Source organism: Echiichthys vipera (assembly GCF_963691815.1).
Source record: "Echiichthys vipera genome assembly, chromosome: 20".
Classification (NCBI taxonomy): domain Eukaryota; kingdom Metazoa; phylum Chordata; class Actinopteri; order Perciformes; family Trachinidae; genus Echiichthys; species Echiichthys vipera.
Window position 1 is genome coordinate 4806120 of NC_139845.1, and position 19185 is coordinate 4825304.

At 43.5% G+C, this 19185-nt stretch overlaps 1 protein-coding gene across 1 annotated transcript in view; it reads left to right on the top strand.

Annotated features, from left to right (window-relative positions):
* The first annotated feature begins 5320 nt into the window (after positions 1-5320).
* The window catches only part of nrip2 (nuclear receptor interacting protein 2), a 35099-nt gene continuing 21234 nt past the window's right edge, over positions 5321-19185 (top strand). The window contains exon 1 of the mRNA XM_083934957.1: positions 5321-5768. Coding sequence (XP_083791083.1) covers positions 5613-5768 — 156 coding nt within the window. The 5' untranslated portion in view covers positions 5321-5612. The remainder of the gene's footprint in view (positions 5769-19185) is intronic.

Consider the following 19185-nt stretch of genomic DNA (forward strand, 5'->3'; position numbering starts at 1 on the left):
ACGGAGCAAAGCTTCAAGCGTAATTCCATGAAATGAAATGAACGATGCACACGTGCCTTCTGCGACCTCAGTTAATTGATACAAAAACGACAAAAAAAACAAAGCACAAAATGCAAGACTTTGTTACATTGCCAGCAAAGTGACCAAAAACTGCTGTGTTAAGGTACTTTTTAGTTCCTTGGTTGAATATTTAGAGGTGTGCCCACATGAGGAATGAGCCCTTAAAGCAAACGTTTATTTCCTAAACCTCCTGAAGTTCGGGGGGTAAATGCAGCTCTTTCAGTGATAGTGATGTTGGATTTGGTGAATTTCAGATTCTCTCTGCATTTCTTTATTTGTTTGACAGTTTGGGACTTTAGGTCATGATAATAAAGACGATGTTCAGGGCTCTTCTTTTGCCGTCTGTCCTTTATTTCACCCGTTTATGTGCTGTGTCATTTCTCCATATGCTGCTTGGTTGCGTCCAAGAAAACAAACAAACAGTGTCTAAGTGTTTTAAGTATGTCTGAACTATTAGTACATGATTTAAAGACTATTTCTGTTGCAATCTCACAGCACGCAAACACTGCTCCAGCACAAATATCCCACAATGCAATGCAGTAGTAATGACCATGTTCATAACAGATAAAGGGACAGTGACCCAGGCTGCTCTGTTACGTTAATAATGCTTTAATTTACACTTTTACCTTTTAAAAATCTGGTTTTGTCGCCTGCGACAGTTGGACTACACCAAGGCTACCAACCAATCAGATGGCTTGATTTCAGATACCTGTTTTATAATTACAACCAATCCCAAGAAGAGAGAAATGTTTGAACCTGATTTTTCTGTTTCACTGTCACCACTATTTACATTCAGAACTAAATCAACATAAAATGAAATTCAAATCAAGAGTTTTTGGCCTGGTGGAAGAGTGGGTCGTCCTCTGTTCGACATATTGGTGGTTCGATCCCCATCTCCCCCAAGAGACACTGAACCCCGAATTGCTCCCCGTGCTGCGCATGGGTGTGTAAATGTGGTGTGAATGGTCAGATCAGATTAGATGGTCTGTAGATGTCCACTGCCATCAGTGTGAATGTCTGTGTGAATGGGTGAATGTGACAAACACTGTGAAAGCACCTTGAGTAGGCAGAAGACTAGAAAGGCGCTTTATAAGTACAAGTCCATCTACCAAATCTGATGATTATCTTTTGATTACTGTCACTTTGCCAATCAAATGCACAAGAACAGCAACAAAAAACAGTAACAGTAGAAAATGTCACGAGTTCATGACACGGGCATCATGACTGATAACTGCTTAAAACTGCGTGTTTTGTCTGACCTTCAGTCCAGAAGTTCAGCATCCGTGAGGAACTCGGAGTAGAGCCGCTGCTCCTTTGTGTTATAAGGAGCCAGTTGAGGTGGTTCAGGATCATCTGGTAAGGATGAACCCTGGGTGCCTCCCTAGGGAGGTGTTCCAGGCACGTCCAGCTGGGAGGAGGCCTCGGGGAAGACCCAGGACCAGGTGGAGAGATTAGATCTCCACACTGGCCTGGGAACGCCTCAGGATCCCCCAGTTAGAGCTGGTTAATGTGGCCCGGGAAAGGGAAGTTTGGGGTCCCCTGCTAAAGCTGCTGCCCCCGCGACCCGACCCCGGATAAGAGGCTGAAGATGAGATGAGATAAATTATATAAAACAACAAAACCTTATCCTCCATCTTCAAAACTGGGGAATATTTGACATTTTTACCCTGAAAAATTCCTTAAATGATCAACCGATGACCAAAAAATGTTGTAAACTCCAATAAATACCATCCTACATGATCGTCAAATATGTCCTAATATACTGTAGTTCTGTAGGGCAGTGGTTCCCAACCTTTTTCTTAAGGGACCCATATTTTTACCATTGTAAACTTTGGTGACCCCCCCCCCCCCCCCCCCCATGAAAATAAAAATAAAATAAGGAACATCATAACTTCTTTTACATGAAATACTTTATATTTCAGTTATTATAACAGCATGGGACAATATGAGGAGAACCTGTGTATGATTACAACATATTTCTTCAGAACTTGACTTTAAAAAAAAACTTTTCCTTTAACATATTTAAATATGTTACCTGTTTAAATGAATCTGAAAAACAGCTTCAGAACCTGTACTTTTGAAAAAGTTCTTTTTTTTTTCAAATTCATTTAAGCAGGTAACATATTGAAATATAATAAAGAAAATGAATTATTATAAAATTAAAAATATACATTCTGCTCTAATTGTATCCATTGCTTCTATGAAGCCAAACTCAATCTAACTTTCTTGGTAGCCCCTCGTTTTCTTTTTGACATTGTCCGCAGTCTCCTCTGATGCTTCGCCATCTCTCCCTTAGCTCCGCCTAGCAACGACTGCTGCACGTGAGGCGTTCAAGTCACACACGCTCTGTCCCTCGTGATACAGGCCTATAACTTATTCATTTATCTAAAATTTGAAATACACGAATAAATGTTTAATGTGGCCCTTGGCTTTAGTTGATTTTGTCACATATATGAATTAAATGCTTAGCCTACTCATTTATTTAACATTTTAATTACATTAAAATTATTAAACCCCAAATCAAGAGGGCTTCACGACCCCCCCTGGATCTTTGACGCCACCCTTGGGGGCTCGGGCCCCCCAGGTTGGGAACCACTGCTCTAGGGGAAATTTATAACATGTATAGTACAGTTGTGGTCCAGCAGGGGGAAGCACATGCTTTTAAAACATTAAATGTCTCAGCAGACGAACAGTATTTTGCACTTCACCTTCACAAGGACTCCCTCCTTCAAATAAACAGCATATTTAAGAGAAAAATCATCATCATCCTCCACTTTTGCAATGAAATGAACTTTAAAAAGAAAGAAAGACATGAATACTTAAAAAATATATGTGCGCATTACCTGAAACCTCCCACCTGTACTGAATCATCACTGTTTTTAAAAAATGTGTTATAGTCCAGAGGTCGTGAACACGGTTTGAAGTGACATTTTTAAAAATCTTTTGTTTGTGTGTGTGGCTGTGACGGGTGAAACTGGGGTTTTCTTTAATTCGCTGGCTGAACTGCTCCAGGGTAGAGGCAGAGGAAATCAATTGTTGCCGTCAGTGGTCCGGATCGATCCTCTGTGGGGTTCGACCGCGCTGATCTCGCTCACACCTCCTCAGCAGGGGCCACCGAGGCCAATCACTGCTCACAGGGCTAATACTGCCAACTGTGTCAGGCTTAGAAACAAGATACTGAGTGACAGACTCTGTGTGTGTGTGTGTGTTGCCGCGTCACTTTTAAAGGGATAGTTCAGATTTTTTGATGTGTGATTATATGAAGTACATATCCATCATCTGTGTGTCACCTACAGTAGATGGCGGTCGTCACGTCCCCAGTTTGGAGAAGGAAATGAAAGCTGTTCTTTGTTCTCCTCAAAGCCGCCAGACTCCATTGACAAAAACAGTAATCATACAGGAATTGCTGTTTTACCGCTGCCTCGATTTGTTAGTTTGTTTGTGTTACTGCGGGACTTTTCTTCCTCCATTTTATTTACTATTAACAGAGAAATCCTGGAGAGTCGCTAACAGCCGAGCGTGGCTGACACTGATTAGCTTGGTGCAGTACGGTGAAGACATTAAAACGTCTTTTTTAACCACTAATACTGCTGAAAATAACACCAAACCTCTGCAGCAGCATGAGAAGAGTCCCTACACACAAAACAAAGCAGCAACAACGTAGTTAGTGAACCCAGAGTTTATCAAAAGAGTGTTTTAAAGACTTACCTACTGGCCCCTGTACCAACTCCTCTCATAGTAAAGTCCATTCAAGTGGATTACCAAAGTCAGTCCCAAAGGAAGGAGCCCATTGGTGCTTTGTTTTGTGTGTAGGGACTCTTCTCATGCTGCTGCAGAGGTTTGCTGTTATTTTGAGCAGTTTTAGTGGTTAAAAAGAGATTTTAATGCCTTAACTGTACTGCCCTCGAGCTAATCATTGTTAGCCACGGTCAGCTGTTAGCGACTCTCCCTGTGCCGAAAAAGACCATGGCATGATTTTGCGCCGGAATTAGACTTTAATGGACCTCGTATCACTGACAAGAGCTTTTTAAAGGAAAGGAAAAACAAAACAAATACAAGGCGTACGGTGTGTGTGAGAAAGCAAACATGTGGCTTACAGTATTAGTAAAAGACAGTGTATATAAGGTTGAACTAAAGGACAAAACCTAATGTTTGTTCGAGCAGATATGCAATGAAAGGTTGCCGTACCCTGCTGAAATTAACAGCAGGACGCTGTAAAGCCAGTCTGATATCTCTAGCTTCAGGAGTTGTGGCATATCTCTTACCCAATGTTTGCAGGAGGGCAGAGTAGCCTGCTTTCAATTAAGAAAGACTATCTTCTTGCCAAGAGGGTGACAAAAGCAATGTGATTGAATCGTGCCCTAGGAAGATTATCAGCCTCACATTGAATACCAAATATGGCCGTGAGAGAGCAACTCCTGTGTTTTGTGAGGTAAAATGACTGTTTTTGTCAATGGAGTCTGGTGGCTTTGACGAGAGCAAAGATCACAGCTTCAGTTCCCCCAGCATAAACTTAAATAGGACTGTGTGACAGTGAGGTAAAGCAGTGAAAATACTCTAAATATAGCGTACACTTCAACTGATGTTGATTTCTTTAATACTTTTTTGTCTGCAGCAGTGCGTTCCTTTGCTTCAGTGCCTTCAGGTAACGCAGGCTACCTCATACAACCACTCTTATATAAATCTGAACTATCACTTTAAGACAATGTAGGGAATGTATTGTTATAATTTAGCTGCATGGATGGCAGTATTTTCACAGATTTACAGCGGAGTGCATGTGATTGATGTGTCTTTGTGTTTCTTTCTGGCTGAGAGTCAATTGAAAAAATGTGCTGTGTATGGGGAGGTGAGCATGCGTCTGTCAAGTGTGTGACAGAAAGAGGAGGGCTCAGAAGACAGAGAGAGAGAGAGAGAGAGAGAGAGAGAGAGAGAGAGAGAGAGAGAGAGAGAGAGAGAGAGAGAGAGAGAGAGAGAGAGAGAGAGAGAGAGAGCCAAGGACAGACGGCACTGAGGGGAGGGGAAATAACACACTCTCTCTCACACCTACCCCACACCCTCACACAGTCTCTGAGAGAGACAGAACAGACATTAGGAGGAAGATGCATGACTACATCAGAGGAGCATCCAAGACAGGACAATAGCTCCTAAAGCTGCTGAGACAAATACATGCCAAGGACTACAAACAGAGGGAGAGAGAGAGAGAGAGAGAGTGAGAGAGAGAGAGAGAGAGAGAGAGAGAGACAGACAGAGAGAGAGAGAGAGAGAGAGAGCAGGTGCCCAGAGGGAAAAGGACATTTTGGAAAGGGCAAAACAGAGTGGAAGAGCCAACAATTGCAATTCTGTTTCTTAAAAAAAGACCTCAACAGCAATCCTTAAAAAGCTGAATTCGGGGGTTTCTCTCCTCTCTGCACACGGATATCGACTCTGTCTCCTGCTGTCTGCAGAGAGCTCCTAGTGCTGCTGCTGCTGCTGCTGCTGCTGCTGCTGCGAGGTTACACTCTCCGTGCTTCTGTGCACAGCACCAGAAAAAGACTGCTTTACAGTCCGAGACCATGAGTGAGGCGAAGAAAGGTGATCTAGCCATCCGGGATAAAGCCATCCTGCACCAGCAGAGGCGTCTGAAGCAGGCCACACAGTTCACACACAAGGACTCCGCTGACCTCCTGCCCCTGGACGGGCTGAAGAGACTGGGCACATCCAAAGACCTGGTGAGTGAGCGCTTTGAGACTATCAGGTCATGATTTCCTTGACTGGAGAGGCTGTTACGTGTGTTGCCAGGTGCTTCGTCACTCAAAGGTTGAGCTTAAGTGAGCTTCACTGATTCAGCATGACAGTTTCAGCGGAATCGTCTTGGCGTCAACTTTACCCATAATGCAATCGCTATTAACATTTTCTTATTAGGAAAGAATCCGTAGCAACAGGACAAGGTTTGAGTAGCCGAAGTGGTCTGGTTTCTGTTTGTAGACCCTGTAGTAGTATGAGTATTTGAGCATGCTTTGGTTGCATTCATATGCAGATATCGGTTTATAAATAAATAAATAAATATGTTTCAAGTTGCTAATTGGACTGTAAACAATGACCACCGCTCGACAGGGGAAGTCTTGGCCCCGGGTATTCGCTGGTTACATTGGAAAGCCCAAAATATTATCCGTTGCCCCCAGTGGCTAAATTGTCATCAGTTGGCTAGCTGATGGGTTCTGAGATTACCCACAATGCAACTCAACATTTTTGCTTTGAGGTTTGGGTGTGTTCTGCTGGTAGTTGGGATGTGACCTCGAGCTACCAACCTCTTGTAGAGATCAGCAGTTACTGAGGTCTGGTAAGAACACCTTAATGCATCATTGTGCAAAAAGAGCCATACAAATATTTCATCATACTGTAATTCAAGTGTTCTGAGAGAAAACCAGACTTCTGCACCTCCTCTTGGCTCTGTTTTTTAAGGCTTTTGAGAAATCTAGCCTGTGATGGGAGACTTTGGCCAATCACAGGTCACTTCAGAGAGGGAGGGCGTTCCTATTGGCCGTTCTGCAAATGCAAGTGCATGTCCTTTGAAAGACTAACTTGAAAGACCCTTGGTGAAAGACTGATTCAATGGTGGAAAATACTGCAGAAACAGTGCAAAAGAAACAAACCCAAAAAGGCGAACGTCTCAAAAAGAGTCTGACAATAAACACAATGAAACGCGTCAATATCAGCAAAGTGTTTCAGAGATGGAGAGAAAATGTTGCTCTCTTTGGTATGAACAAAGGGAACCGAGTTGTACTTGAGAGTAATTCTTTGTCGGCCTCGTGAGACCATCCTGAACTTGCGAGCTCCATTGTATTTTAATTGCAGATCAGTCTGGTAACGGGCATTGGAGAAAATTTGGAGTTTGCCAAGCGACCGTCCAATCAGAGTTGGTTTAGAGGTGTATTTAAGTGTGACGAAAAGAGAAGCGACTGTTCAGTGTAAACAACATGGCGGCTTCCGCGGATGAGATGAGCGCAGCTATGGAGCAAGCCGCTCGCTAACGCTCCTTTCTCTTGGATCATTCTGTTGAATATGGATCGGGCTCCTGAAATTGGGCCTTTTATCCATAAATTCACGTTACACAAACGGCAAATAATCTTTACAGACAGTCGCTGCTAGTACGTCATACTCTTCGTTCATCTGATTGGTTGATTTGGTCCGTATGTTGGTGATAGACAGATGGTTTATCCAATCAGCAACCAGTATTTTCGCCCCTTCCAATAGAGCTTCAAACAGGAGTTCCCAGATGGATTTGCTGAGCAAACGTGAATCATGCAAACCAAGCCATCTGGTGGAGTCAGGTTAATTCTTTGTATCGTTGTAGCCAAATGTCCCTGCCTGACCTGGAGCCACAGTGGCAGTTTGATGCTCACACGATCACTCTACGACCCTTCGCGACACTTTGCGGCACTTCCACCTCCTCCAGTGACCGACACAGCGACGGTGGCATCAGCTGTTACACTGAATCATACCAAACACGCTTTTGTTGTATCCAACATGCTTGACAGACAGGCACACGTACACAACGCCTGATCCATATTCACAGATAAATGTTAAGAAAAGGTATTTAAAAAAAGAACAATGAGCCGCTCAGTCGAACAGCTCTGGGAAAAGAACAGAGGCATAAGATCTGGCTCCCATCAAAGAGCCATAATACCCATCACTAGTAGCTCAAGACTTTCTGTAAAGAGAATCAAATTACTGTCGTCTCAAAGAGCTTTACAAAGAAAACTGGATGGTAATTTTCCTACGACTGCAGCTTTATAACGACATCAGCATCACAATGACGATGGGGATGATGGAGAGGAACGACTGGTACTCGTACAGGGTACTGTGTGAAGGGAGGAGCTGAGGACAGAGAGGGGAGGAGCCAGAGAACCGGCTCCACAGGCTTTGATCACCTCATTGTGACAAAAGTATCGATTATTAATATCCATTAATCTGCCGATGATCTGCTTGATTAAGGGATTAACCCTTTAGTCGGAAAAGAGTAAAACATTGTCCGTGCTTACTTCAAGTCCTAGGTGACGTCTTCAGATATAAAACAGAGAAAAGCATCAAATCTTCACTCAGAATAAACCGTAACTTTAGACTTTCTCATCTCATCTTCAACCGCTTATCCGGGGTCAGGTCGCCGGGGCAGCAGCTTTAGCAGGGGACCCCAAACTTCCCTTTCCCGGGCCACATTAACCAGCTCTAACTGGGGGATCCCGAGGCGTTCCCAGGCCAGTGTGGAGATATAATCTCTCCACCTAGTCCTGGGTCTTCCCCGAGGCCTCCTCCCAGCTGGACGTGCCTGGAACACCTCCCTAGGGAGGCGCCCAGGGTTCATCCTTACCAGATGATCCTGAACCACCTCAACTGGCTCCTTTCAACGCAAAGGAGCAGCGGCTCTACTCAGAGTTCCTCACGGATGGCTGAACTTCTCCCCCTCTCTCTAAGGGAGACTCCAGCCCCCCTCCTGAGAAAACCCATTTCGGCCACTTGTACCCGCGACCTCATTCTTGTGGTCATGACCCAGCTTTCATGACCACAGGTGAGCTTAGGAACGTAGATCTACCGGTCAACTTTAGACTTTGGCTAATTAAATTATACATTGCCTGTAGATTCACTAATTGGTTAGTCTAATCTCATCAATAAAGAGATAATTAACTCCTAATACATGCGTATGACCACCGTTTCCTGCACTAATGCACCACTTTATGGACTGTATGTCATTAAGTGCAGCCTTGAAAAAGGATCATGAAAGATTCAGAGTTGTGCACTCTGCGTAGAGGAGGGAAATGTCAAGCCAAAGTACACTGAGCAGGCCTCTCACACACAGAGAGAGATGTCGTGATACAGTCGGGAGCACACATATTTTAGGGCTGACATATAAAGGATGAAACACTTCTTCAGCCTCTTCACTTCCTTTTCCTCCAGAAGTCTCATAAAAGCAGCAGTTTACACACTCAGGAGGAACTCCACTGTAATAATCTTGACAATTTATTACTCCACCTCCTCCCGTGACACAGTTCTGGTTTCAATGGCGGCTTCCCAGATTCCCCGGAGCTCTCCAAGAACCTCGACACAATCGCTCTGGCACTGTGGATCAGCACTGTGCAAATCACACTGGGATGCGTTTATGTCTGCCAGGTTTTAATACCAACATTTGTTGATAGAAAATCTCTACTCTCCTGCTCTTCTTCTTCTTCTTCTTCTTTGACTGAGCGGCATTTTTTTAAATCTCTAATGATTAATATTCTCTCCCTTCCTTCCTTAATGACCCTGTGTTCCCGACCTAACATATACTTTAACACTGCAGGCAATAATAAGTAGATTTATCTAAGGTATGAATACTCTCTATAATATTCTCTGTCTGACTTCTTCAACCCTGTTAGTGGCATCAGTCCAAACTGAAATATTTTTCTAACTTTAGACCCTTTTACAGCCGACGTCATCAAAAATATGTGTGTGCTGGTTGGCAACAGCAATTCAAACGAGCTAGCAAACTAGCTATCTACTAGGATGTATAGTCTTATGGGCGGGACTCTACTTCAGCACCACCGCCAGAGCCACGACTTTACCAATACACAGTTGAGCTCAGACTGGAACATGCACAAACCTCGGTCAGATAAAGGATCAAAAGTCAAACAGACCACATCGACATGATCCACTGAACAACCTGTCTGCTAACAAGGGATGGCATCTCTCATATCGCCTACTGGTGGCAGCCCTATCTGCATTATTCTCATTAAAAGACGCAGTTGGATGGAAGATGGATCATGTTGTGCATATGAGATGTTATTAAAAAGATATCTGTCGAGACTTTTGGGGCTTCGTACTGAACCAGAACTCCTAAAAAATGAATCCAAATCATGATAATATTCCCCCAAACTCATCCTGTGACTCGACCTGCAGGGGCCTGAAAACCACTCTTATCATAATACCAATTATCTTTTCCCTGAAGGACCGAGTGAAGCTCATCTCAGTCGTTATCTAAAACACAATCTGCGGAGCAGCTGTGGCCCTCGGGCAGCACAGCACGATTTTTTTGGCATCTGTAACAAGTGATTTTCGATGTCGGGAACTTGACGGAGGAGTGGAAATTGCCAACAGCAATCCGCTATCGCCTGCGTGTCTTCTCTGCAGACAGACGGCCACATCATTCAGACCCTGAATAGACACTTACACGGTAAATGAAAAGAAAGCATGATGTGTTCCTGAGGTGAACGAACCCTCACTGACAAACGGTGAGATCATCTGGATGAAGCCGTCACATCCATTTGTTCTATTGTCCAACATCTGACTGCCTGTTTTTGTCCCCTAGATTTATATAATACCGCTGAAGACCGGCTGTTTTCTTTTTAACTTGTGGTGTCATAAAACCAAACATCATGTCAGACACCGATCTTTAACATGAATCATCATTTCCCCCTTTTCAGGAAAATTATACGATTCATTAAAAGTGTGGTTTTGCCAATCAAAATTGATGATGACGATTTAAATTTAATATCTTTTGGACGATGTCAGCTACACAAAAATAAGCGATTTGTCACTTTGACATTGGGAAAGTGTCCTGGGCATTTTTTTTTTATATTTTCTGACATTTTCTAGGCAAAACAAGCATAATGAAATAATCAGATTAGGTTAATTATTCTCCTATCTACGTCCCCTGCTACCGAGATAATAATAAAGTGAAAACATTCAGATACATAATTTCAGTGCACAAATATTCAGCGCTAGAGGTTCAATGGGTTTTGAATTTCAGAATGCGATGACACAGATTCACTTCCATAGCAAAGAGCTAAACCCGTAGGGGTAGATCGCCTTTGTCGCCTTCGTCAGCAACGTCTGCGACTCGTTTCATCAATTCTTCGCACAAAGATCGTTTCAAAATACAGTCGGCACAGAGTTTGAAAGAAAGACTGAATAAGTAACATTCATTAATTTATCTTTAACCGCTCGTCCCTGTCGGGGTCGCGGGGTGCTGGAGCCGATCCCAGCTGACATCGGGCGTGAGGCGGGGTCCACCCTGGACAGGACGCCAGTCTATCACAGGACACATAGAGACAAACAGAGACAGACAACCATTCACACCTACGGGCAATTTTTAGAGTCATCAATGAACCGAACACGTCTTTGGACTGTGGGAGGAAACCGGAGAACCCGGGGAAAACCCACGCAGACACGGAGAGAACATGCAAACTCCACACAGAAGGGCCCCAGCCGGGATTTTGAACCAGGGACCTTCTCACTGTAAGGTGACAGTGCTAACCACTACAACACCGTGTAGCCTGAATAAGTAAAAAAGTAACCATCGTAACATTTTTACCCTCCCTCACGCTGCTTTCTAACCCTGTTTTCCGGCAAATTCACGATGTTGAAGTGGCACACCAGAGACCAGCGAGGCATACTCGTCTTCTGGCAATGATTACTGCCTCCTGGTTTCCCAAACTGTCAAGCCTTTAGCAGATTAATGGTGACTGTGTGAAGGGGTGGTGAATCATTTCAGGTTGTCATGCCACACATTCTCATTTTGGCTGTAAACTCCTTTTTTTCCTCCTCTTAATGTCTGCTGGCTGGCGTGGCCTGTCCAGGGTGTAATTCAGCAGCAGAGCCGGTTACGTAAGAGTGAATTTGTTTTGCTGCTCTTTAGCCTGAGGTCCTCTGACTCTCACTCTCAGCAGCAGCAGCAGCAGCAGCAGCAGCAGCATCACTCCAGCCATGTTGTGCTGCAGAGAAAGGGGAGCAGTGAGCATGAAAAGGGCAAAGAATCCACCGCTCTAACGCACAGCGATGGAGGGGAAGGAAAGAGACGGCTGGAGTTGCCGAGGTCATGGAGGACGCACAGTTTACGGTTTTATGTAACGCAGTGTAGAGCTTTGAGTAGATACAAGGGTGTGAAATGTAAAGAGTGAACAGGTAGAAATGACGGTATATACAGGTATATGTGTGTGTAAGTCTGGGGTATTGGGTTGGAAACACCTGAGCCCAGCGTGGACCAAGTTATTGTGTAACCACTGAGTCATCTCACCGTTAACTCCTGCACACACATTCAACACCAAAGTCAGGGAGATACATGTAGAAAGAGGAGGGATGACTTTAAAACATCAAGGTGCAGCAAAATTACCTCAGCCGGATGTTTTAAAGGGCAATACCATCATTTTGTGTTGAAGCTTCCTACAAATACACATTTTAATTCCATTTATATTGTATTTATATAACTGTTTTCCCAGAATTTGTCAGGTCAGAAAAGGCCTTTTGCAAAGCATTTAGGTCATCAAACTGAAAAAAGTATATTTCCAGCGCAAAATCATCCCATGGTCGTTTTCTGCACTTACATACATCAAATAAGCCACCGAGACAGTTTTTTAACCACTAATGCTGCTGAAAATAACAGCAAACCTCTGCAGCAGCATGAGAAGAGTCCCTACACAGAAAACAAAGCACCAACAACGTAGTTAGCAGACTACCTACTGGCCCCTGTACCAGCTTCTCTCATAGTAAAGTCCATTCAAGTGGATTACCAAAGTCAATCCCAAAGGAAGGAGCCCATTGGTGCTTTGTTTTGTGTGTAGGGACTCTTCTCATGCTGCTGCAGAGGTTTGCTGTTATTTTCAGCAGTATTAGTGGTTAAAAAAGACCTTTGAATGCCTTCACCGTACTGCCCCGAGCTAATCAGTGTTAGCCACGTCCAGGTGTGGCTTATTTGATGTTTGTAAGTGCCGAAAAAGACCATGTACCATATTATAAGAAAGCAAATAAGCGTATTTCCCCAAAACTATTCCTTTATGAAATGACACATCCAGACCGTAATCACCAAAAAAACAAACGTCTGTATAGGTCGATCGTGCCGCAGGTTACCACGTCAACATACAGCACATAACGACACGGTCAAAACAATCATACTAGAAATAACTATATGAGAATATTGAAGGTTGTGGTTACATTACCGTACAGTTTAGCCACCAAGCGTTAGCACACGCCACTTAGCATTTAGCTTATCATTGTATCACTTCAATAAATTAGGTCTCTACTGGATTAATGTTACAGTGTAGCAAAATGGCACGTAGTTAATGTAAAAAATAACATTTAATACTGTTACTAAGTATAATTATGTAACATATCGCTGGTGTTTTCCGTATTGCTCTCTGACAGAAGATCGGTGTTACGACATATGTTAGAGCAACAAAAGGAGTTGAAGGTTATATGGCGCCACTGACGGGCGACGAAAGGACGCGCTCAGTGCCGATTTCCCTGGGTATTGTTGGAAACATTTGGGAAAATGGAAGAACACGATGCAAGAAAATATATAACATAGATTTAGTCGTTTTTAGACATTATAATGTGGGAATGTAACTTAATACGTCTTTAAATAGAACGGTCATGTGTCAACCTAGTCCGTCGTTAAGGATAAGGATGTTTTAACATATCTTTTCAAACGAATTTTGTCAACTTATATGGTTTCAAAATTGGTCAAACGTAAAGTAAGAGAAACATATTGATTTAAAGGAAGTTTTAACTCGAATATATCCTCTCTTCAAATCTCATTTTGGTTTTAATTGTGCTGCACACACCGACTGTAACCTGCTGCTGCAAAGCCTCTTGCTGCTTCTTCTCCCTGCAGATTAGCTGTCCATTTGCTCCTCTCCCTCTCTTACAGATGAGTGGGTCTAAAACCTGTGTGTGTGTGTGTGTGAGTCAGAGTGTGTGTGTGTGTGTGTGTGTGTGTGTGTGTGTGTGTGTGAAGGCCTGTCTAATCGAGAGATTGGAGTCTCCAGATACTTTCCGAGGATGATCAAAAGCTACAGAACTGGGCTCAGATGTGGAGCTGTGGCACAGAATGAACCGATGGGGGGGGAAATATGCTGCACCTTTGCTGCGTGCATTAAATAAGAATAGATTCAAGAAGCTTTATTTATCCCAAGGGAAATTATTGTGCAACAAATGATGTCTAACTACACATTATGTCCAATTTTAAATGGAAGAAATCCTGTTAGACACCTAAAGATGGATAAACCATTCGAGAATTGTCTTCATCAAACCAGAATCTTGTGGACTTTTCTGATCTGCTGTCCTTTAAAAAGGTCTTGGATAGGTACGAGCAGATGGTGTTCAGGTTTTTATATTCACATGCATCCAGATTCACTCTTGAGTTGTTTACGTTATTGCCCAGAAGGCAAAGTCTCACTTCAAAGTAAAGAGCAAACACGACATTTTCAGTCAGTGTGATCGCCGGGCTCCGGGGAGTGAGCTTCTTCTGGTTCTCTCCAAAGAAAAACAAACGTTTAAATCGGGTTCAGATGCCGGCTTTATTATTAGCTCGGGGACAATTAGATGGTCAGTGCAAACCTGTCTCTCTCTGTGTCATCTGGAGGCTGTGGATGGGCGGCAACACTCCCTCAGCTGCTCCCTCGGAGCTGTGTGGGAAGACGGGGAGGCTAAAAATACCCGACACAATCACAAACAACCCCAAAAAACAGAGAGGGCGCAGGATACTGAGACGGAGAAGAAGCGGTGTTTGCCAGGTGTGACGCCTGATCAATCAGCCTCCAACATGGCTCCAAATGTAATCGTGGCGTTTTGATTTAGGATAATTAAAAAGAAAAAGTCCAAAATCGAAAAGCAAAATTGTGATAATGAGAAATAAAGCTGGATATCATGTCGGAAGAAAGATGGATGGCGAGTTCTGCAGTTCCGTAGGTGGCGCTGTAGCAGGAGCATCTAACTACAAAGGAAAGAATCTCTGTCTTTCTGTGTATGTATGTGTGTATGACATCCAATTCACTTCAGGCTTGTCAGGTGTGTCGCTGGGAACTCAAGGGAGTGCAGTGGATCGGATGAATGGTTCTCGAGAACGCTGCAAACAGCACTTTCAAGCGCCAAGCAACTGGCATGCCCCCCCCCCAACAACGCTGCCAGCAGCTTGAATGGACGCTACAGTAGTACACTTAAAGGCTGACAACCCTCAGTGGGGCAATACATTAACCATTTAATAGCTGTTGCCATTAACTAACTGATTAATTGACAAATCATTCAACAATAAAACAAACACCCTCTCTTCTGCAACGGTATCACATTGATTTCATCACCATTGGCGCCCACATCTATTTTTATCACACTGATTATTTACCTTTTGCTGATGTCTGTCACATCATGTCTGTGTCTTCAGAGGTTTGACCTATGTTGTGATAATCAGGTGCTAATACTATCTAATCAGGTGTTTTTAGCCTATACGAAAGTATTATAGTATTAGCATTAGTATACATACTTATTATATATATTTTATTAGGAGGCCAAATTGACTATTAGCCCTTTACACGAGGGGAACTGAAGCTGTTGTGTGCTCTCATCAAAGCCGCCAGACTCCATTGAGAAAAACAGTAATTTGACCTCACAGAACACAGGAGTTGCTCGCTAACGTTAATTGCGACCATCAGGAGATATGGGTTGTATTCGGCTGTTTTGGCCTATATAATTATTATTTAACTGCCCAATCATCCATGAGCAGTTCCTGTTTCCACTGTAAACATGGATGTACACACAACTATCACCAGATTACTGTGATCCAGAAGACAACTTAAAAACATGATGGTTCTCAGGCAGGTTTTGCAGCTATAATATAAACAATTTCCAAGCAGATTTATGGATGTTTGCGGAGATAATGACATCCCTGCAAAGAGTAAATCCCACTGAATTTAAAGATAAATGTAAAGTGTAAATCATGTCTGTGTGTTCAGAGTTATGAGGCAAATTGTGGCATTTTAAAGGTCTTAAATAACCTAAATTTGACCGTACTTCGCCTCACGCAGCATCTTCGCTTCAACTCTCAGAAGCCAAGACAAAGATCCAGTGCAGCCTGCTAGCAGCTTGATGTTGCTGACATGATTCGCTCTTCAGGTGACCCCAGAACTTTTTATGTTACTGGACTTTTGCAAAAAATGATATAGCATGCAGGATGTAAGCGACAGAAAGCAACATAAGAAAGCAACAGAAAGAGTGATGTAAAACAGGAGTGGAGAGGAGATGGAGGGGGCAGGCAAGCAGCAGATGTGAAGCTGCTGGATCCTCTCGGTCGGTGCGACAGGAAGTCGGCCGCTGGGGACCTCCATCAGAATGAGAAAGAGGACATTAGAAAGCGCACGTGACTGGCTGGATGAGAGAGAGAGCAGCCTGTTGCTGTGAGATAATTAGTCCACATGGCAATTAGCCTGAAATCTGACTCACTGAGGGATAAAAAGAGAGAAGAAGAAACTCAGAAAGGGACAGAGACAGGAAGAGGAGGAGTGTTGGCATCATACATTAACTTGTCTTTCTTTCCTAATGGCGGAGGACTGGTTTGGACTGGTTAGTGTTCAGAGGTCACCACAGGACGCACATCAGCAACATCAGCAGCAGACACGTATGAATAGACATAAAGAGACACTTATGCACTAGTTTCCTGGTTACGATCAGGTTTTTGGAGTAATTAATGTAATGTTATTCAAATTAAAACCAGATCCATTATTTCTATTTTCAACAGCTGACAAACACGCATTGATACGTGGAAGTTAAGCTCATGTTTAAAGCATGGCTGGAGGAAATAGTGCATTTGCTGGGGGGACTATTTTCAATGGCGGATTAATCCACATTTGGTGCTATAGTGAGTATTTGACTTGTGACTCAAGTTCAAGTCAAGACACTTTCCCTCCCAAAGAGACTGCAGTCTTATCAAGACTTTATAAAAGGAAAAGATAAAGTCTAACCATCTAATTCCTCTCTGTATTTTCAACAAGACGTCAGAACATTTTGGGACGAACTGCATATTTGAACTCAAGCCAGGATCTCTTTCCTCAAGTGTTTTTGGTGTCTAATCCTTATCACAGGGTTGCCACAACATAAAACATAATTATTAAACTGATAACGGCTGTTTTATCTCATCTCATCTCATCTTCAACCTCTTATCCGGGGTTGGGTTTTAGCAGGGGACCCCAAACTTCCCTTTCCCGGGCCACATTAACCAGCTCTAACTGGGGGATCCCGAGGCGTTCCCAGGCCAGTGTGGAGATCTAATCTCTCCACCTGGTCCTGGGTCTTCCCCGAGGCCTCCTCCCAGCTGGACGTACCTGGAACACCTCCCTAGGAAGGCGCCCAGGGTTCATCATTGTAAAGGAGGAAATCAAGTGACGTAGTACAAGAGCGCTGACATCCGCAGTTGGGGTGGTAGATGGGTCCCAAAACCCTTTTTCTAATCTTAACCAAGTCCTTTTGGTGCAGAAGCTTAACCGTCACATTCACCTACCAGGCGCCGTTTCAAATCATAAACAGAACGTTACAATCCTGATGCTTTCTTCTGGAAATTTGGTTGATCAGTGACATCAAGGAAGAGGACATAGAACTTATTCATGGGATCAAAACATTTTTTGTGTTCTCCTTCATTCGTTGGCGATCACAAAGTATAGAAAGATAATACCAGACATCACGTGAAATAACTAACGTTTTGGAAAACCAGCAACATGACTAATCCACAAAAGAAGATGCTTCATCAAGGAGAAGAGTTGGTAGACCATTAAATCTCTGTTAGGCGTCTCAACGATGTGAAACCCTTCTGCTCCTGCCATATCTATGACACATCTTACAATCAGGAGCGATGAATGCGAATCCTTCTGCGTGCTGTGAAAAATTACCAAACACATAACACCTCACCTGTGCCAATTTCACCTTCAATAATAAAAACGCTGTCACTGTCAAGCGAAGCGTAAGCAGCAGGTTGCGTAGTGTATAATAGATGAACTCTTTATGGGACACCGCCGCCTGCTGTCTTCATTAAAATACGAGATGAGGCTCTACGGTTGATGTCAGTTCATATATTCTCCGCCTGATGATAAGCAGTCAGGAGAACAAGACGAAAACCTCGAGATATGTCACAAGGGAAGGAATATGGTTAAAGATTCTCCGCAAATGTCGAAACATGTACTTTACCTTGCTGTCAGACAGCTGTGTTTAAGCTTATACGAGGGAAAATGAAGCCGTTCTGTGCTCCCTTCAAAGCCGCCAGACTCATTCATTCATTCATCTTCAACCGCTTGTCCCTGTCGGGGACACGGGGGGCTGGAGCCGATCCCAGCTGACATTGGGCGTGAGGCGGGGTCCACCCTGGACAGGACGCCAGTCTATCACAGGACACATAGAGACGCACAGAGACAGACAACCATTCACACCTACGGGTGATTTAGAGTCATCAATGAACCGAACACCTGCACGTCTTTGGACTGTGGGAGGAAACCGGAGAACCTGGAGAAAACCCATGCAGACACAGGGAAAACATGCAAAGTCCACACATAAAGGCCCCAGCCGGGACACGAACCGGGAACCTTCTTGCTGTGAGGCGACAGTGCTAACCACCACATCACTGTGTCGCCACAGCCACCAGACTCCATTGACAAAAACAGTAATTTTACCTCACAGAACACTGCAGTTTCTGGTCTAACGTTAATGCCGACAATCAGCTCCTAAGGGTTTTATTTACTGTTTTTAGCCTATATATTTATTATTTTACTGCCGAATCATCCATTAACAGTTCTTGTTTGCACTGTAAACATGGATGTACACACAACTATCACCAGATTACTGTGATACTGAAGACAACTTAAAAACGTGATGATTCACGTTATAAATTATACAATTTCTTAGCAGATTCATGGATGTTTGCAGAGATAATGATATCCCCGTACAGTAAAGTGGTACTGGTTCCCAATTAGGATGCAAACTGTGGCATTTTAAAGGTCATTAAGAACCTAAATTTGACCTTAATCCACTTGACGAAGCCAATACAAAGATCCAGTGCAGTCTGCTAGCAGCTTGATGTTGCTGACATGATTGGCTCTCGAGCTGACCCCAGAACAACAACAAACAAAAAAACAAACAAAAAAGCAGACGCCAGCCTTTGAAATAAGATTACATTGTTGTTCATTGTGTCTATCAGATTCAATCTTTGTTTCCCTGTAGTCTCATGTGAGCACAGAGGAGGAAAATCAATTCCCCCTTCTTCTCCAAACTGTTAGCGTGACATTATTTCCCTCCTCTTCCTCCTTCTTGTCCTCGTGCCTGTTGTCTAAAAACACGGTGGTAAGCCACCAGACCTGATATGCAATT